The sequence below is a fragment of the Talpa europaea genome, assembly GCF_964194135.1.
Source record: "Talpa europaea genome assembly, chromosome: 6".
Taxonomy (NCBI): Eukaryota; Metazoa; Chordata; class Mammalia; order Eulipotyphla; family Talpidae; genus Talpa; species Talpa europaea.
Window position 1 is genome coordinate 99,419,929 of NC_140072.1, and position 22,217 is coordinate 99,442,145.

Genomic DNA, 22,217 nt, shown 5'->3' on the forward strand with positions numbered 1-22,217 from the left:
TTATTCTGTACTATGGTGATCAGGGTTCTTCATTAAATTCAAGATGCCATCAATTGTAAGACAACATTATTTTAGATATTGCTAAGAAAAAAAGTGCAATGAATTAAATATGAACTAAGACTTTGTCACTTGTAAATTTTATTTTATTTTTAATGAGAGATCTCTTTTAGATTTTAGATTATGTATCTCTTGTACATGCAGAGAAAGCAAAATATAAAAGCAATGAATGGTTGAAGTATTTTTAAAATTTCTTCACCTTCAGAGTCTGACTCTTCTAATACTTTTGATTCAGTTGTACATGTTCAAGTTATTTCACAAAATATCCTCTGTGTCTTTTGTGCTTTTTCAAGAACAGAGTGCTCTTCTACTGTTTGCAGTACTTCCTTCCAAGCTGCTGTCAGCTATTCTGCTGGTTTTGATACTGGTACTCTCTTGAATTTAACAACTGTTGACAGAAGTATTTTTAGGCAATATCTGGGACTTATATTCTTTCCACTTTGTCCTGAATTTGTTGTCTAAAGCACAAATAAATTACTTTGTCTCTTTATGCCACAAACAGTATACACAGCCACGCATACACTTGCGTGGGCAAAGAAAACTAGCTGGCCAGCAGCTGTTGTAAGATTCTGTTAATTGAAGATGCACCCTGATTTTAGAGATATTAAAATGTAGAAAGTATGCAATTCAGAATCGATAAATTTGGGAGTTTGTCTTTTCCATCATTTGTAAGCTCCTCAATGTCAGGGACAATGTGCTGTTCAATTCTCTGTTCTTACCACCAGAACATGCTGGATATCTGTTTGAGAGAGTGAAGCTTCCTAATCCTATGTCCTCTATGAATCTTGTAATAGACACTGTAAGGGTAGTTACTTTTTCCCTTTCATGGAGATCTTCCTTATTTTTTGAATAATTTTACATTATTTGTGTCCATATGGATATACTAGAATTTAGGCACTCAATCTCCTATTTATGAGCAATTGGGTTATTTGTAGTATTTAATAATTAGAGATTAGTTTGCTGTAAGTAAGTTTGCATATACACATTTTCATATTGTCAGCATTAATTCCTGGAAATGGGATTGTTAGGTCAGTAGGGAAATATATACATGTCTTTGTTAAATATTGTCAAGTTTTCTTCAATAAGTATTATACCATTGCATTCACCAAAAATGCCAATAGAGAGGGCTAATAAACATCATAATGTTTTCCAATGTGATAGTTAAAATGGCATCTCAAGAGTAGTTTCAATTTAATTTCTTACAGTCAGAAGTTGAAAATCTTTTTTCTATTTTTGGGAGCTGTTATGTTTTTTCTTAGTAAATTATCTCTTCATTTCCTTTGCCCACATTTGCCTTTTATCTCTGATATATTTTGGTTAGGTTTTCTCTGTCAGTTGCCCTTTTCCTTTATTTATGAATAAATTATTTCTTGCCTTGTAATATATTTAAAATAATATTTATAGATAAATTCATTAATATTTTGTCTTATTGTTTCTAGATTTTAAGTCATGATCAGACTTCCTCATTCCTAGGGTATGGGAGGTTTCACCCATACCTTTTTCAGCTTTTATATTTACTGTCTGTAGTCTTTGCACATAACCCCTTCAACTTCAGAATCAGAAACAGAGCCATGAAGTCTTCTCATGCTGCTCTGTCTTTCTCTAATCAGAGTTGGGCTAGACCATAGCATAGTGTTTGATATGAAGAAATCAACCGAATATGCACCATTGGTTGGGGGACTTGGGGAAGGTGGCATCAGAGGAAGTGCCCTACTTCATTCTAGGGAGAATGGACTGAAAGAAGTCCAAATAAGCACTGGACTTAGAATATCCTGTGATGTCGGGGGAAACTAGTGTGCCTCACTGATCACCAGTGACCAGTGCTAACTGTGTACAACAGATGAGTTACTAAAGAAATTCAGTGCTGAAAAACAACAGCATGAGTTGGTGATTGGGTTCTGCTGGGATGGAAACCACGGTTCATACCTGCACCCAGGGAGGGCTAGACTGCTTGTTGTCAAGCTAATGGTTGGAGATAGGATAAGAGCACTGTGATGAGCCAGTCGACCTGAGCTCTGATATATTCAAAGCTCATAAGGGCACAACTCAACCGACTCATTTCCTCTGGCAGTGGTCAGATTCAGGGATAAGTAGATAGAATGAAACCACATTGAAATGTGCTGGGACTCCACTGAGCATTCATCCTGCTTACTATAGAAACATGGGTCTGAAACCCAGAGAGAAGGGCTACTAACGATAACACAGACACAAGCCATGCTTATGTCTACCACTTTTTCCAGTGACAGGACCCTCCAGAACTCGCCACCTCCCACACAAGACCCAGCTACAGATTAGTTCTTCTTGACACAGTAGCTGTCTATTGGAAAAATGGAAGTTCTGGACCCTTAGTATTCAAAAAGCAAAAAATGGGAGATGACAAAACAAAATAAATGGCAACCTGAGTACACAGGGGAATACTACGCCACACAACAAATTTTCAAAAGCCAACAACAAACACATGGATAAACTTTTCTTCCTCTCAGATACAGAGCTTATAATTGCCATGCTAAAGATTTTTTTTTAATGAAGAAAGCATAAAAAATCTGTTTAGATATATACAAGAAAACTCAGAAAAATGAATGTTCAGAGAAATAAAATTAATGAAAAGAACAGTGACATTGAAAGCTTTGAATAAGAAAATAATGGAGAGGCAGTTTGTAAAAAAAAAAAAAAGGTAAAATTTCTGGAGCGACATATGGAAGTAGATTAAAACAAATGGAAGATAGAATCAGTCACCTTGAAGATGATAATGCACAAAGAATCCAGGTGAAAAGAGAAATGCAAAGGGGGAAAAATGAAAGTTTGTGAATTATCTGACTCCATGAGGAAAGACAATATAAGAATAATGGGTATCTCAATAAAGGAAGAGAGCAAAAGGAACAGAGACCTTTTAAAAAAAATAGAGGAATAACCCCTAACCTAGAGAAGTAACTAAGCATACAAATCTATGATACAGAGCTAAAAGAACATCAGGTTATCTAAACACGATGACACCCATATCAAGACTTACAATAGTGCAATTTCCAAGAGTCCAAGACAAAGAATCCCAAAGCTGGCTAGAAGAAAGAATTCCTACTGATTAAACTCCTCATTTAAAAGGCACAGAGTGTCTGGTTGGATTAGAAAACAAAATCCAACTTCCTGTTGTTTCTAGGGAAATGCACCTTACTCCCAAGATAAACACAGGTTCAAAGTAAATGGTGTTTATTACAACACCGTTTACAATAGGTAAGCTATGGAAATAACCTAAGTGATCAAAGACAGAAAAGTGGATCAGTAATATGTGATTTATACGTGTGTGTGTGTATGTGTATGTAATCCCACACACAATGGAACATTACTTCTCTGTCAAAATAGATTGTTGCCATTTGCAACAACATGGATGAAACTGGAGGGGATTATTGTAAGTGAAGTAGGTCAGAAGGAGAAAAACAAATATCAGATGATGTCACTTATGTGTGGTATATAGAGAAACAAAAAGCCAAACTAATAATAACCCTAGAATTCTAACTGGAATTGTGCCTACAAGAATGGGAGTGTGAGGGGGTGGGTGAGAATAAAGAGAGGGCAGGGCACAGTGTACTACCAAGGTAGACTAGGGGTGTACATGGGTGGTGGCCATGGTGTGGTAACTACAGATGAAGCAGGAGATCCTAAGCTTCTAAAACACAAGCATTGTAAATCAGTGTTGCCTCAGAAATGAATAAATGAATAAATGAATAAATGAATAAATGAATGAATGGATGAACAAATAAGCACAAACCATCTTAGAAGTCTGGGAAATCTCAAAATATTTTAAGTAGATAGAAATATATATACACATATACATGTATGTATATACATGTATATGTGTATGTACAAATATATATGTACGTATGTATATATCATTGAAAGGTGTGATTTTCAGACATCATTGTCATCTTTCCCATCAAAACTCTTAATTTTTCCATTTCTAGCCCTTTAGTGTTGAAAAGCAATAAAATTATTTAGATCATTTCCTGATTTTTGAGAACTAACACATTTTTATGGGTAAGGCAGGAGACATTAATGCAGTTTATTTTATTCCTATAATAATTTTTCATGTATTTCCCATTTTTCAAAAATAATTTTGTGATAATAAATTTTGCATAACTTCTTTGAAGTGGTCAGTTGTTTACCTCAAACTCAATAGTTATTCTAAAATAGGCCAGTACTGTAGAATTTCCTGACTTTCAAAATTAAAGATGAGAAAGTTTAAGTGCCAATGTTTATTATTCAAATTAATGAAAGCTTGTGCAGCAAGTCCTAGCTTATTAATTTTCAAGCCATTATTTTGCCTGCTACATGGTACATCTCTAAAAATAATAAGCAGCAGATAGTGAGACTCACTCTGAGATAAGATGGCATGGATTGAGGCCTTACAAATACTTTATGATTTTATTTGGAATGCTTTCCTTTACATTTTCCTGAATTTCTTTAGAATGTTAGTGTTTTCACATCGGTTTCCTTTTTAGTGTTGGTCTGTTTTTCTACTTACAAGCCTTTTTGAAACAATGTAATAGAATGGAACAGTTTCCCCCAAAATTTAATAGTTGTTTTCAACCAATAGAAGTCCATCTCAACATTGTGTTATTTTTATAATAGAAATTTTTTGAGGTAATTGTTTACAACACTGTTTATGATTGAGAGTCGTAAGATCATACCTCTTCAGATGTATGTCAGCACACCACACCCACCACAAAGATACAGACAGTTCTCCACACAGTCTATTGTGTTCCCTCCACACTTTGTTTCCTGCCACTCCCCATCTTTTAGCTTCAATTCCACAGTCAGATATCTAGGGTTTGTTATTAGCTTGGTTTTATCTGACCCTTTGTTTCTCTATGTTTCACATATATGTGAATCCATTCGGCATTTGACTTTCTCCTTTTGATTTATTTCACTTAGCATGATACTCTCTAGTTCGAATGCAGGAGTTCATTTTTTCACTGCTGAGTAGTAGTCCATTTTGTGCATATACCACATTTTTCTAATCCACTTATCTGTCATTGAGCACTTACATTGTTTCCATAACTTGGCTATTGTAAATAGTGCTGCAGTGAACATAGGTATGCATGTATCTGTTTGAATTAGTGATAAGACATATCATAGACTTCTCATTTGACAGAGATAATCTCAGAAGTTGAATGTATTAACACTTGTATTTTATGTTTAAATCTCATAAAGAACTAGAGTATTTATAATATAGGACATAGCCCAAAGTTACATATTGAAAAGGCAAGATATTTGCAAGTTTAACTTGATAATCTTTTAAACCTGTATATTCTAAAAGTTCAACATGTACTTCAAAGTGTAGCTGTGCGATATGTTATAAATAGTTCACTTTGAATAAACAGTCTTATGTTGCATAAATTTACCATTTAAAAGGCAAATGTAAAATGGTCTTCATTTGCTTTTTCACAAAATGTATTTGAATTTCATTTTCAAATTTTTTTAACTTTGAAAGTATGCACTGGACTTCTTACTTATTGGAAAGAGCGTCTTTTTAAAGTAATGGACAGCAGCATCTTTTGTGTTATTTTGACAAATTTAGTTATGAGGTATTTGTTTGATTTATAAAAACACCCTAGGATGTCTTTGGTCATGTGTATAAAAATAAACATAATAAAACCACATAACTAACCCAAGGAAGAAAGCAAAAGTGACCAAGGAGTCCTACCAAATAAGGAATTCCAGCGTGAAAGATATTTAATTTACCATGCTTGGTGATACAAAAACATAAGATCCATAAAAATGAGGAGGAAAGGAATTTCAAATTTGGAGATTCAATAGCTCCAAACTTGTAGTGATGTCCTAGTACTGTTGGTAAGAACCATTGTGGTAGTTGTCCATTTGTCCTTCTTCATTAGTACTTTTGTTTTAAATGTACTTAAGCAGTAATTTTGTTTGGGGATCTGAGGACAGCCTTTCAGGGGTCAGCAGGATTTCATAGTTCTCAAAAGTCTTTACAAGAGTGAGGTGTTTGTCAAAAGTTAGATTAGTGATGAAGTTATGTTTCTATATTCTCATTATGGGGAGATTATCTCAAAAAAGGAAGAGAGGCCTTCCCCGGTGGCGCAGCGCCGGTTCAATTCCCCACCGGCCAGGGAGAACCCCACATGGTGCAGCAGACCTCTCCTGCAGCGCCCGCTGCTCCCCTCAGCAGTGTCTTTGCTCCGTCTGCCTGTTCTGCTCCCCGCTCTGGCTCTGGTGAATTCTCTCACCCTCCCGTGCTTCTGACCTGTACCCCAGTTCTTGTATAAAATAAAGAAATAAATCTTTTAAAAAAAGGAAGAGAAAGAAAGATATAACTTTGATTTGATTTTGATTTCATTAATTTTTGTCAGTACAATATATTTTGTGAAAAATTTCTTGGAAATAAATACTATTTAACTTTACTATTTGGTTTACTATTATAATTCCTAAATTGTTTGTTTTTCTTTTATTCCCCTATTAAAAAAAAAAGTTCAATTACTTAGGGTCCAAACTCCTAAATGCATACAACTTTGTTGCTGATTTACAAGCCTATTTTAATAGTAGAAACAAGACTTTCTTAGGTATTTGGAATGTGAGGCTAGGTCTTTCAGGAACTTCAGACTTTAAGTAGCTTGGGATTTAAGCTGGGAGAAGCTGCTAAAATCCTGATTTTTACTCTATTGACTGCTATTAGGGATTAACAATTTTAAGGACTTTGGCCAACCCATTTCCTGTGATGCTTCCTGCTCATTTCCTGTGGTTGCCTTAAACTCCTAGATATTTTAGCTGTGGATAGGCACTGTCTGTGCTAGACAGTAATGAAACCCATTATGCCTTTACTTAGGAAGGAAATTTGCCTTGCTACCTCTACCAGCCTGTTTCCAAAATGTTAGCAAGCCTCTCTCTGCTGCTTCAGACAGGAGACTCCACATTTATCCTCAGTGACACTACCTGCATCCATCAACTCTTCCCTATCTCCCATCTAGTGAACAGGTATTTGACTCCCTGTTGTTTACAATTGGGGCGAGTGGGCAATTCAGGGGAAAATAACTTTAGTTGTGTGAGGAAAGTACCAGAAGAGACACATGAAGGCAATCAAAAGAGCTGTCTAGTCCTGGAGCCGTGGCAAACTTCTTAGCCACGTTACCCTAACCCTATAGCCAATTAGAAATGTAACATCATTTACTGTTTGCAGGATCCTTTATAGCTCTGGACTTCTGAAGTAGCTTTAACCCTCCATCCCTGGACCCACTGTTGAGAATTTGGTGGTCAGTGCATTTGGCATATCGCATTTTACTTTATAGGTTTTTAAGAACATATAAGTTATGTTGCTTGAACATTTATAGGTCTCTCTTGCATTGAAATTCGACTCTTAGAAGACTTCAATTATGTAAGACAGTGGTATCAACTATAGACACTATGTTCTATGTTATATTCTCAGACTTTATTTGCATTAAATCTGAAATTTTGTCCCCTTCTATCAGCCACTTCCTGTATCCCCCAGATCCTGGCAACTAATTTGCAACTGTTTGTAAGAGTTTGATTTTTTTTTTTTTCTTTTAAGATTACACATGTAAGTGACTCAGTGTAGTACTTGTCTTTCTCTGGCTGATGTATTTTACTTGATGTAATGCCCTGAAAGCCCTTCCATATTGTCACAAATTGCAGCCTATGAAATTGCTGAATAGTATTTCTTTGTGTGTGTTTGTGTGAGTGTAACCACATTTTCTTTATCCATTCATCCATGGATAGGTGTTAGTAATTGTGAATAATGCAATAATGAATATGCGATTGCAAATATCTCTTCGATAATCTTTTCATCTTCAAATAATATATTCTGAAGTAGAGTTGCTGAATCATATCATAGTTCTACTTTTTATTTTTTTGAGGAACTTGCAGTGTATTTTCCCACCTATAATGTACAGGGTTCTCTTTTTTCCACACCCTCACAGGCATTTGTTATCTCTTGTATTTACCCCAAAGAGCTTTGAAAAACATCTAGTGATCAGGCCCTGCCGCCAAAGAGTCTAAAGTAATGGCCTGAGGTGGGACCCAACTTCAAAAGCTATACAGCAATTCTTATAGGCAGCCAAGGTTGAAAACCACTATCCTATATCATCCAGCCCATGTTTGCCTTGCCAGGTTTCTCTCTCCCTTCAGGACTCTGCTGCTTATGCTTCAGTCTCACTACGGTCAGTTTCTTAAATCTAACATAATATCTTTTTTTTTTTTTTTTTTTGCCTCCGGCCTTTTGCAAGACTGTTACCTTGGCTGGAATACTCTTCCCCAATCTTCATACGGCCCGTTTTCATTCAAGTCACTTGAATATGCTTAGAGAAAGCATCCTTGATCTACAGGGTAATTGCCTATATTATCTATCTATATTATGTAATATTGATATCTTCTGTATAGCACTGATGACAATGTCATTTTTTTTCTTATTTGTGTCTCCTCCCTCCCTCCCTTCTTGCTCTGTCTCCTTTCCTTTGTTTTTTATTCTTTCCTCAGTGGAATGTAAGGTTCATAATTACTTTCTTCACTGCTGTATACTCACACCTGGAACAGTGACTTACTTGTATGTAGAAGGCAGTCAATAGATAAAGGAGTAAGCAAATAAATTTTTTTAAATTACTTTAATTTTAAAGGACCAGCCCAAATCTGACTGTTATCTTTTCTTTGTTAAAACCTACTTGTTTCAATAATGCCTCTTCTTTAAATTTAAGATAAAAATTTCTTATCATACAGCATTGTTTTATCATTTGTATTAGGGTCCTGAATTACACCTTAGACTTATTATCAGAGTTGAATTTTAATGTATTTGTACATTGTTATTTAAGTTTATTAACATACAATATCATTAATTAAATATCTGCTAGATGCCAGATATTATCTCATTTAATTCTAGGGATATTTTACTCTCCTTACCTATTTACCATATTATAAGAAGTGGCAAAATTGGAATTGAAGCCCAGCTTCCCCCATTCTGTGCTTGTCCTTTCGACTATACTACCCTCCATGTTAGCTGACTAGGAGGGATTTGGGTGTTACTGAGTGAATCCAAATGCCATGTCTGCTGCAGATGTTTTTTACTGAATACAAAAAAGGTTACTATTACAGCAACCTTGATTTTATATCTTTATTTGTTACTTGCTTTTAAAAATATTCCTTATTAGGCAGATAGTATTAAAGATATTTAAAATTGTTTGCTGCTTTTCCACCTGTTTTAACAGAGTCCAACATAAGCAATAAAATGCAGCTGAGTTTGCAGTGTCATTGGAATAAAGTGCAATTCTTTAGTTTGTATATACTGGAATTTTACTCTATAACATCTCTAGGTTTTTGACCACCTTTTTGAAACTGTTAGCCTTTTTATATTGTTATCTGTGAACATTTCTACATAGGCCTTAATAAGTTGGCTTACTTTTGAAATACTGTCCTTTTATTGTGGATGGTAGAATCCATCCTGCCTATCTAACATAAAGAGGGACTTATTAGAGGATATTAGTTAATATGCTTTTAGGGAGAGTCTGTTCCAGGTGCTGAGGTTAGAGCAGTAAAGAGAAACTTGGACCTTACATTCCAATGGGAAGATACTTTATTTGCCCAGTTAGGAATGAGAGCGCTGGGAAGAACTTCAGCCATAGCTGTCCTAGAAGAGCAGGCCTGTTGATGACTGCCACCTATTTTCAGTTCCATTTTTTTTTTTTCACTGCCAGTTTTTTCAGTTCCAGTTTTGTGTGTGCACTAATTTTAGTGGAACCTGGGTCATATACAGAACTCTTAACTACAAAGACATCTAAGCAATGATGCTTCTGATTTACTATTCTCTCAATACAAGGATAGTAGAAGGGGATTTGATTGGGTTTTTCATTGGACACACATTATTTGTACATATACTGACCTTGACTTTATATATTACTTTGTGACTTTATTAAGATGTCCTTTTGTTAAGTCAATTGTTAGTGAGACAGTGAGTTTGTCTTCAGGTTAGCTTCAATCACAAGTATTTGCTCTGTGTTCATAGAATAAATCTCTTGAGTAGATCATCTTGAAATAGATCCTCTGGTTACAATGAGGAAAACTAGAAATGATTCAAAATCAACTTCTTTCATCCCTAGCAGAATAATTTAAAACAATCATAATCGGCTTGTACTGCCATCACTGTTTACATAAAGGGAGCACTGACTATATGTATGACAGGCTAAAAATAGTTCTTTAAAAGGGGAACTTGAAGGAGATGCTTAGAAGAGTTTACAAATAATTTTACAATATATGTAAAACAAGAAGCCTTTTCCTTTGAGATCAAACATAAATGTCACTGAGGAATGTTGGCAGCGTGCCTTGTGTGCTGTCCTTCAACTGTAAATAATGGCTTCGTTTCTATTCTGGAATCTTAAAATCACTAACATTCTGTGTTTATGCAATATTCATATAATATTCTACCACTAATAGGTATGGACATAATTCATTCCTTGTTGTACAGTTGATGGCTTACATCACCTAGTTTCAGTGCATTCTTTTACTCAATTAAGTCCCAGATTTTTCTTAGTGTTTATGCTACTGGTAAAATGTTTTTCAGTAGGTAGCCCAACTGGAAATGTTTTTTGAGGTAGCCCTAGAAAGCATACTGAATATCATCTAGTTTCTTTTGGAAACCAGAACATTAATATTGCTTATTTACCCCAATCAAAAAAAGAAATACCCATTGTTCTTGGGTTCATTCAGAAATAATGAATGAAGAGTCATATCTATCTTGAGATATTGTTGTTAAAACATTTTTATTCAACTTTTATATATGTATTTAAAGATGTTTTTTATAAACCAATAGAGACTGCATTTGGCAGCATTTTAGGAAATGGTAACATCATAGTTACTACTTTCTTACTCTTCTCAAAGAAGTAGGTTGAGAAACAGCATTTGTGAAGGGTAACCTCAATTTGTGCAATTAGCATATTCCTATGTTAACTCTAATGTGTAGTTATGAATTGATTAATCCAGACTAGTTCTCCTGTGTGGAATTTCTGTTACCGAGATTTGTTGCTATATTTGTCACAATAATATTTTTAAGGCTATCCCACCTCCTCTGTTTATTAGCTGTGTCCTTGATTGGGCAAGTTGTTTACCACTTTGTACCTCAGTTTTGTCATCTATAAAATAAAGATAATAAATGTACCTATCTCTTAGGTTTTTAAGGATTACAAGTGAATTTATGTAAAGCATTTACCACCTACTAAATTCTCCATGAGTATTACTACTGGAATTACTATTTCTTTTTTTATTTCTTTGAACACAGTATTTGTATGACACCTGACCTATGTGAGACATTTTCTTAATCTCATTATCAAGAATTTTAGTGGTGCATCTTTTTTGGTGCATCTTTTTTTATAGTGATTATGACTTATGTAACTTGAAAAGGCATTCTTTGTGTTAGACATTAGAGAGTATGTTTTAAATTATAGTTTGCATTCTGTGTGCTATCGTAACCTTTCTTGGTTTCTTTTGCCCTTGTTTTATCAACTTTATTAAATATCTATATATTTTTACTTAAACACTAGAGTTATTTTATCAAACAAGTGACTTATATCTGGATTTTTAAGAGACTCAGAAAAGTTAAATACTGAAAACATTTAAGTTATATAATTGCTTTAGGATTCAAATATAATTCTCTGATACAGTTCATACAGTTATGCTGCTTCTCATTTTAATAGGACACTTTTATTTTCAGTAGGGTTTCTCCGTTGCAAATCAAAAGAGCAAAAATCCAAATGACACAGAATCTTAAGAGATATATGGATTTTTCCAGGGATCTGAATGAAGGTGAGGTGTTGAAGGTTAGACAATGGTAGCTCTAAAGGAACTAGATTTCATGTCCTGTTATTTAGAAATTTTTAAGGAAATGCAGAAAGAGGAAATGGTTTTGGCCCTATGATATCATTAGTGCTATTTATAGTCTCTTAAGTTCAAAGGTTTCATGGATAACAAAAATATATGCATAATGGTATCATTTATCTTTCTGGATTTTTATTAGTGCTTCCAAAATGTTTACATGGATTAAGCCACAGACTCTTTTTTTTTTTTTTTTTTAATTTGCCAGTCTACTTACTTTTAGGATTCGTGTGTAGGTAGGAAGTATACGGTAATGATATATATTTTAAACAGTTCCATCAAATAGTATATGGTAAAGTAAACAAAGTTATTTATTCACTTTTCATGGTACTAAAACTCAAATATTCTAAAGACAGCAACATTTGAAAATGCTATTGCTCTGTTTTAAAAATTAATTCATATCACATAACCTTACAGATTATGTTGAAAAGTTCTTTTAATTAGGTTTGGTTAAATTTACTTGTTCTGTGAAAGTTCAGTTTTACTTTGTTGGTCTTGTATTTTGACACACCAAAAATAACTTAGTTGAAAATTATTTCTAATTATAATTAATATTCTGAAAGTAGGGACAATCATGTCTTTAAGGAAAAGCTGGAATTTCAATTTTACTCCCACCGTAAGGCCTTAACTATGAAAACTAACAACTCGTCTTAATGGGAATGCTATTTTTCTCTCAAGAGGGGTTTTATTTTAATGGAAAGGTACATTAGAAATGAAGAATGCCTCTTTTTAATATAATGGTATGCAGAGAGTAGGTGATAAAACTAAATTGAATTAGTCTTCTAGGAAATGCCAGGTTTTTGCATTTTCTTTCCCTCTGAAGACTGAAAAAAAGGAAGAATATTTCTGATTGGTATTTGGGGTTGATATTAACAGCAGTGAACTCTATTAACTGGTTACTCATTGTGTAGCAACAAATAGTCTTTTTCCTTTACTTCAGTAACTGAAAGGGGGTCTTTTCTACTGGAATCAGCTAGGTTGAAAAAGAGGATCCCTGGATATTGATCTTCTTTCCTATCATTATTAGTAAATATTTTCTTACTTGAATGAGGCAAGTAGTGTACACATTGTATGAATTAACAAGAAATGAAAGTACTTTGGAATCATGGCCAAATGAAGTAGTTCTTTTTCATATCATTCACAGAATGGTGATTCAGAATGTGTTGGTGTAGAAGTGAAGAATTTTCTCTGTTGAAATTTAAAAATTGAGTTACCAGTTGCTAACATTAACTCCTTAGAAGTCTGAACCTCTTAAGTCTCAACATTTTTTCCTGGGCCCAGGCAAAACACTCAAGAACCAAGTTAGTTCAGAATACCATCTGTTTTCAGTGAGGTACTGGGATTTTCAAAATTAACACCCTTCCATTTCTTTATAAATATTATCAGTGGAATGCCTTCTTCATGTTACCTTTTAAATACCAGTAGGGAAATACCTAAAGGAAATAAGACATCATCTTTCCTTTTTCCTCCATTTTTTCACATTGTCATTTATGCCATTCTGTTATGCATTTTATGTATCCTCATGCAATCTCATAATTCTTTATTAGAAAAAGGAAAATATATAAATAAATGAGATTATTTAGGACAAAGCTTCATGTTAATTTTGTATCTCTTTTTTTATTTATTTATTTTTATTTATTTATTTATTTAGAGGCTTTTTTTTGTTTGTTTGTTTGTTTGTTTGTTTATACATGCACTGGGTACAGTCAGAAGCGCGGGAGGGTGAGAGAATTCACCAGAGCCAGAGCAGGGAGCAGAGCAGGCAGAAGGACCGAAGTACACTGCTGAGGGGAGCAGCGGGCGGCAGGAGAGGTCTGCGCGCCATGTGGGACCCTCCTCCGGTGGCCGGGGAGCTGCCGGGGATCAAACTGGCGCCTCAGAGGCCGCGGGCAGCTTCGCAACCCAGTGCTCAACCACTGCGCCACCGGGGAGGCCCTAATTTTGTATCTCTTTTATAGAGCAGTATACTATCATTATTTCCCACCTGGGAAGCATATTAGATATCACCTATGTAGTGTTTAATTTAAAAAAAAAAAAAGCATATTTAGTAAGCCCCTCTTTAGATCTACTCTGTAGAATCCAAATCGCCAGGGTGATGGTACCTAAACTATATTTGCTGTAAGTTCCCTCATCCATTTCCAATATGTAGCTTTGTTTTAGAACCAAGCATGTTTTCCGTTTGTTTTATACTCTAGGACCATGTGTGATATAACTTCTTATAGTGAATATTTTTCTGAGACAATTAGTAGCAGGAGTTTCTTCAAATCTGTTCTTAAATTAACTTTTAAGATTTATATGTCTATATATACATTTGAATTTTTTAAATAATTTAATTATAAAAGTGACCCACAAACATTTACTTTGATCTGTTTTCTTGCAGCATGATCCTTTTCTTGAGCACAGCCATGAGTGGGAATGAGCTCATTCTCACCAAGAACCATCTCAGTAAACATTGACGATGGTTCTAAATTTAGTCTTGGCTCTTGTAACTGCCATTAGTGAATTAGAAGGATCTTCCTCTATAGTTTGCACAGAATTTCAAACTTGCAGTTGAAAAATCTGATAAAATGAATGAGATAGCCAAATTCTGATATGTCACAACTGGTCCTTTACAGTTATTGGGATTTGTTGAGTTTGAATGTCATTGTTTCTCCAGTGTCTTTATGATTTAATATAACCCTATTCATACTTCCTAAGTCAGTACTTCTTTGATAGTGAGAACGTTGAAATAATTAAGACTTAACGCTGTGACTAAACAAAACCACTAGTTGTCTAGCTGCTTAAAATTTAGAGTTGCATATCAAAGAACTTACAAAAGATTTTTTTTAAAGATTTTTAAATTTTCAGTAAAATTTACTATAGAAGTTTAACGTTCACTTGATATGAGTAGCATGAAAATTAATCAGAAACTGACAACAGCAAAGACACTGTCATCTATAACACTAACACATCTGCTTGTTTGTACTGTATGGCTGGCTCCCAAGTTGTTTTTTTTAACAATAATTTTATGCCACAATTATTAATAGTTTGCTTAACTCTGTGTTACTGTTTCAGTGTTAACACATTATGTGTATGCTTCAGAAATTTGCTTCTAAGTGCCATACTAATCATTGTCAAATAGTGTACCTCATCTAATGACTGTCTACTCAGTTTCCTACATTTTCATGTCTTTTAAAATGAAAGGAGTCATTGTGATGGTTCCTAGCATAACTTTTCAGGAGAAGTCATCAACTGCAAGAAAGTTTTTGCACATTATTGAGAAGTGTGTTTGCTTATTGAGTTTGTTTGGCCTCTGTTTTTACAATGAAACCCTATGTTTTTGGTCCCTATTGGAAGACAGCTGAGTGTGTATATTTCTATTAAAGTCAAATGGAAAGTATTTTCATCATTTATATACATATCAGATAAACATTTTAAAATGGGGGGGGGTTAAATTAAAAGGAGAAAAATATCCTTCACTCTTACTATGTTAAATGGATGAGTAAAAGGGAAAAAAACCTCAAATGGACAAGAAATGCTTCTGAGTATCTTTCTCTTTGTTGGATTGGAGATGATTTGTCAATTGCTGTATGGGATGTATGTTCAGATAAAGGTAACTATAAAGCTAAGAGGCTTTCATCATATCTTAAAAATAATTTTGCACTTATTTTCATGGGTGTCGGGGTTGGTGTAGGACATGACAGCACGTGATTTGCTGCAGCAGAGATACACTCTTCCTAATGGAGACACTGCATGGAGGTCTTCGCCCCTTGTAAATGCTGCTATAGAAGGAAAGCTGGTCCTCTTGGATGGCATTCACCGGGTCAACGCAGGCACCCTGGCTGTATTGCAAAGGTTTGTGTGTCTTACATATAAAAAACATACCATATAAATGGTAGACTTGGAACTCTCTTAGTTTTTTAAATTTTTTTTTATGTGTTACATAGATTCAGAAAAACTTATAATTCCACATCCAAGGTGAAATGCAGTGTTGTTTTTTTTTTATTGTTGTAAACAGTACAATAAAAATTTCAAAAATGAACATTCTGGGAAAATATGCCTTAGAAAGACTGTAATGCTTAAGGTAAATGCACCAAGTCACACAGCTGAAGTTTCTATAATTTATTAGAGTTACAGTTTCAACATCATAGTTGATATATGAAATGGTATTGATTTCATTATAAAGATTTTTGATATTTTAAACCCAGTGATTTCTAAAGGTAGAAATATTTTCATGATTTTTTCATTGTATGTTTACAGACTCCTTAAAAATCATATATCTAAGCTGTTGGTTATTCTTATTGAGAATTATTTTTGAAGGGGAGAGAGAAAATGTAGTTCCTTACACATAATGTAATAGTTGTTTGATTATATTTTATACAGGATATGAAGTCTTTACATTTACAAACTATGAGACTTATGTAACTTATTTAAGTTTAGGCTGGGATAATACCCACCACACATTACTAATTAACTTCTCTAGAATTTATTGTTAAGGGAAGACTTCGTGTGTAACTTTCATTGAAAATATCCCCATTTTGAGTCATTTGACAGATTAATAATAGTATTTTTTTCTTTTTGATTACATCAGGATTCTGTCATTTGTAGACATTTGACTTTTAACTTTAACTGAGTGAAAAAAGATCAAATAAGTGGAATAATCCCTTTCCCCAAACCAACAAATCAAAATTTCTTATCCTTGATAGGATGCAGATACCAAGTATAATTAAAGATTCCAAAACCACTATGTTAATTCAGATTTGGGAGTATTTTAAAAGTAATATATAGAGTCTCGGTGTCTTATCATGTACATCCCATAGTTTTTAAATATTGTTCTCTTCCAAAAAGACAAGTGCAGAAATAAAATAATAAAATGTCTCCTTCATTGGCTATCTTTCATCTGTTAGGCCAAGTAATTGTAACAGCAGCTATCATTAATTTGAGTACTCTCTGCTGGGCACTATGCTAGGACAGTTCTTCTTAATCCCTTACCTTGGAATCACCTTGCAGGGATGGAATTTAAAAATCACTGATACCTGGTCTCCAACTCCACTTACTCAAATTGTGATGTAATTCACCCAGGATAAGGCTTGAATATTGGTATTTTAAAATTCTTCCTAGAAGATTCTAATGTACAGCCAATATTAAGAATGAATATATTAAGCATCTGCCTTACATTAGCTGTCAGTTTGCACAGCAATACTAAGGAATTGGTATTATTGCCACAATTTATAAAAGATAAAAATGTAGAGTGAGTAGTATTCTCCCTCCCTGCTCGTTCGACTAATAAGGTACACAGCTGGATTTCAAACTAGACTGACTCTACTGTTCATGCTCCTAACCTCTGCATGATGCAGTCTACCCTCCCCTAAGTGCAGTAATGTCAAGAATAGTACTTTCAACATTTACAACATCTGGAAGACAGTTCTGCAATTTGTGCTGTGGATAGTTAGGTAAACTATCATAGTTCGTATATGAAATAGTACTAGTTATATCACCACAGAGATTTTTGATATTTTTTTATCCTGTAATTCTAAATCTAGAAATATTTTGATATTGTTCATTTCATAGTAAAATTACTCAAGGGAGTGTATTTCAACTGCCTTGTTCATAAACATGTATCTCATAGTTACCCTTTAGCCACTCCAGTTTTTTTTTTTTTTTCATTTCCCTCCTTCTTCCACATTCCATCTCCTCCTCCTATCCACATCAGTATCCATGACTACTCATCCCTCATTCAGAAACCAGTAGTTTTGCCAAATATAGTGGCACTAGTCAACTTAAAATTTTGAAAGGTTGTTCTAATAAAGTTGGTAGACTCAATTGCCAGTAATACCAGACATGCTTAAAATGTTAACTGATTATAATAACAACCTCTAATAACATCAGTTTTCAAAACTGATTAATTTTGTTTCCTGACCTTCACCTATCCCATTAGGTTAATCCATGATCGAGAGCTGAGCCTTTATGATGGCTCCAGACTGCTAAGAGAAGACAGATACATGCGTTTAAAAGAGGAGCTGCAAATGTCTGATGAGCAACTACAGAAGAGGTAATTTTGGATACACTGCTCTTACTCCTACTGTCAAGTATACCTTCTTTTCATTTTCATTTAATCTTGGGGTGAAACCTATATAACATTGAACAGCCTAATTTGCTGTGCTGCCATGCTCATAGTTTGGCACTTCTTAAACCTTGAGGAGTCTATCTAAGACATATGCTGCCCTCTGTTCTATCAAATTGTTTTTGGTATCATTTTTTTATTGAGATTACATTGGTTTAAAACACTATATGTACTTTAGAGTATAGATGGACACCACTTCTGATACATGTTGTCATGCATATCCACTACTAAAGCACTCATTATCCTCTACCGTAATCCACTGAGTCCCATCTTTACTTTGTCTTCCATCCTCCACTATCCCTATCTGGTAGCCATAATTCTGCAGTCAGCCTTCTAGGGTTTGTTTTGGTTTACTTTTGTCTGTTCCTTTGTTTTCTTTCTCTGTATTCCAAATATGGGTAAAAACATCTGATATTTCTCCTTCTGACTTACATTGGTTAGCAAAATCCCCTCTAGTTTCATCTATGTTGTCACAAATAGCAATATTGCATCTTATTTATAGCAGAGTAAGTAGTATTCCATTGTGTGTCTCCATCACATCTTAGTCCACTCCTCCGTCCTTGGGAATTTGCATTGTTTCTATAACTTGGCTATTGTAAATAGTACTGCTATAAACATTGGTGTGCATATATCCCTTCAAATGAATGTTGTTATATTCTTTGGGTAGATTCCAAGAAAGTTGAATTGCTGATATGGCAGATCTACTTTTAATATTTTGAGAAAACTTCATACTGTTTTCCATAAGGGCTGGACCAGCTCTACATTCTCATCATTCTTCACATCCTTGCCAATACTTACGTTTCTGGTATTTTGATATGGGTCATACATTCTATCAATAGGTCTCCCACCAGCCCCACTTCCCCATTCCCTCTGGCCTCTCTAAGATTCATTTTCATAGTGAACCTCTTAGTCTGAACTTCTAATTTTCTTTTCCCTTGTATGTGTTAACAGTTTGTTAAGGACTTCATTGACTTTTAGAGACAAGCAGTCTGCTTTATGCCTAAATAGTTAAGGCCTATTTTTTTTTTTTTTGGTATTCTTTTTTACTTGAGAATCATGCTATTTTCTATTATAGTTTTTCTACTTACTTATTTCTATTATAAATAGTTTTTCTCTATTTTGTTGTTTAACACAGTCATTCAACATAGTCATAGTTCAACATTTTACAGAACCTGCTTCATGCTGATGATATGGATTGTCAACAAATTTCTTTACCTTTCCTATTTAATTTGATTAAATTTTTGTGTGATTTTTGTCTTAGAATATGTATGTTCTCTTTTAAAGTTTTATTAGGTTATAATAGATTCTTCCTTTAACCCTATTGGTCAGTATTTCTTTCAAGCCTTTGTTTATTGGGTAGAGAGCAGGGAGTTTAACTAAAAAGACATAGCACAGCATAAAAAGTAGGAAATTTGTACTTAGGAAATTAATTATGAGATGTTGTATTAAGTAATTGCCGATGGCAAGCCTTGGCAAAATGTTGTGTCAGGGGTTCCTGAAAGGATGAGAGGGGCTAGGCGACACGTTAAGGGCTGAAGGGAAGGAAATGAGGCAGATATGCACGCTTCTTTTTGGTGCAAGTATCTCCTACTGAGGGGCTCAGCAGGGTTTTTATTTATACATTTTTAGCAAGCCAGTGAGATTACATTATCATGTGCATAGAAGCAAAGCAGAAACAATCAGTGCATCCCTTAGACTTTTTGTTGCTATGTTCCTTCCACAAGAAAGCAACCTTCAAGGTTAATAGATAAAAAACTAAGCCTTATACTAAAACTCATTTCAGTTAGACAATTACCTAAGACAGTTGATAGCCGTCAGTACACCCCTATCAGCTAAAGCCTAAGCATCAAAAGACTCTTCTATTCCTATGGCCTTCAGCCGGAAACCAGCTGCTTCTCAGTTATCAGAACTTTTCCTACCTAGAAACTCCTTAACACAATTAACTTCATTTAAAAACTTTCCTAAGAAATTTCTAAAAAAACAAAAGAAGGACTGACTATAATTGTTGCTCTGGACTGCTTGTCAGGCATGTACAATAAATTGTCTCCCATTGTCAAGTGGGCCAAATTGTTTAATAACTAATTTCTAAACAGATAATTTTCCGTGCCATTTTCTTTCTTTTTTTTTTTTTAAGATTTATTTATTTATACAAGAACTGGGGTACAGTCAGAGGCGCGGGAGGGTGAGAGAATTCACCAGAGACAGAGTGGGGAGCAGAACAGGCAGACGGACTGAAGACACTGCTGAGGGGAGCAGCAGGTGCCGCAGGAGAGGTCTGCTGTGCCGCAGGAGAGGTCTGCTGCGCCATGCTGTGCCATTTTCTTACAGTATGCTGATACGTATAATTTATTGCCTAATTACTTTCTGAGAAATTTTTCTCTTTTTATGACCAAGAACAAAAAAACAAAGGGATATTAAATCTTCAGCCCCACAGTGGGAGGCTCTTTAACTTCAGCCCCACGGTGTGAGACCCTTTATCTTAGCTGCTTGCCAGTGTCTTACCTGGCTGGGGCAGCAAGGCCCCCTGCAGCAAGTAATATTATCTGTTATCTAACAAGAATTGATCCTATATTCTGTCCATATCTCTTGTCACTCTTGGCATTAGCATTGGCACTGCAGATTAACTCATAACTGAATGGTCTCTCCTTCTTATATCTGTACCTAATCACAGAACTGAAATTCAGCAAAGTGATTATTTATCTGATAGTCTTTAAATAAACTCAGCTATTAATTAATGCTTTTTTTTATTTGTGCGGGATTTTAACATACAAATGTCAAAGGTAGAATGAAGAGAAGGCAGTGAGTTCTTTGCCTCTAGTTCCAGTCCAGTAAATTTAGATACCCATTTGACTGTCAGATAGGAAGAATTTTCATATTTGTGTTTGGCAAGACCACTTTAATTATAAGTTACAGAAAAAATTAATATTATGGCACAAAGGAATTTTTTGGTGTCTTACATGTTCAAAGAAAGGTCAAGGATGTAATTGGCCTGCAGCAAATAACTAGAAGCTAGGACTTCAATGTTGTCAGGCTCACTGTCTTATCTCTTTGTTTCTAATGTCACAATAATGGCATATAGTAGATGACTTAGTAAATATTTTTGAATGAGCGAAGAGATCTTAGCCCACGATAAATTCTATGAAACTCAAGGCAAAAGTAATTCTGTTAATCCAGTTTTAGATTGACTACCAAACCTTTCAACTTCAGAGTGAAATCCAGTTTCGAAACAATTGTACTTGACTCATTTACCTACCTTCACTGTATTCTAATTCTTCATCAAAGTTCCATACCTTGATTATATCCAGAGTGACATTCTTTGCAGGTAATCACATGGCTAATATGACCTTAGCAATGGGTAAGAAAGTCTTAGAGACTTTCCTTCTAAGGAATACCTTAGACATGGTGGATAAAAATAGCATGATGGCCACACATACCAGATACCATGCCTGCATTTCTCACAGGAAATAAGACCCAAAATAGAACTGCTTCCTTTGATGAGAAAAATTTCATTGGGGAAAGGGGAGCACAGAGTCTATAGGCTGCTAAATATGTCCTTTCTAAACAGTTGGTCAGAGCATAGATGAGGGGGGTGAGAATTTCTGTGATTTACTAATAGTTTATTTTGCCAAGAAAGGTCTTACGGTTTTCTCAGGGAAGCAATAATGGTTAGTGGCCTAGACTCAGTTATAATTGTATATGCTCTAATATTTTTGCATTTTTGTTGAATATCTTATTTTTGTATTGTGATTCAACATTGAACACAGTTTTTAATTTGTCATTTTTTTAATTTATCAGTGATGAGCCCACTGGACATTGGACAGAATCCTTAGTTATATTCTCTAGACCCCTTTGTTCTTATTAGGATTTTAGCAATCCCCCCTATATCCCCAGAAACTTCAGCAACTCTTTGCTAGCAAACTAGGTCATGTAAATTTTTAACAAAAAGGCTCTCCAAGGTAGATTTAGGACTTTATGCCCAAGTCTTTGTATATGAGTCTCAAAAGAAGAGCCTTAAGCAAATTCTGACTTTTAAAAATAATCCTAAACATTTTTGTTGTTAAGGACCAGTTTTAAACTCTGTGTCTTTGAAGGGTCTAATTACTAGTTATTGTGTGTATTGGCTCTGTCGTTTTGATACAGAGAATGCACTTATAAATTCATTGAAGGCCAGATTTAG

General features: G+C 34.6%; 1 protein-coding gene across 1 annotated transcript in view; it reads left to right on the top strand.

The window, feature by feature from the left end:
* Window positions 1-22,217, top strand: part of VWA8 (von Willebrand factor A domain containing 8) — a gene marked incomplete at both ends in the record, with an annotated part of 320,923 nt that overhangs the window by 78,955 nt on the left and 219,751 nt on the right. Inside the window, 2 exons of the mRNA XM_084235317.1 lie at window positions 15,611-15,771; window positions 17,855-17,968. Coding sequence (XP_084091443.1) covers window positions 15,611-15,771; window positions 17,855-17,968 — 275 coding nt within the window. The remainder of the gene's footprint in view (window positions 1-15,610; window positions 15,772-17,854; window positions 17,969-22,217) is intronic.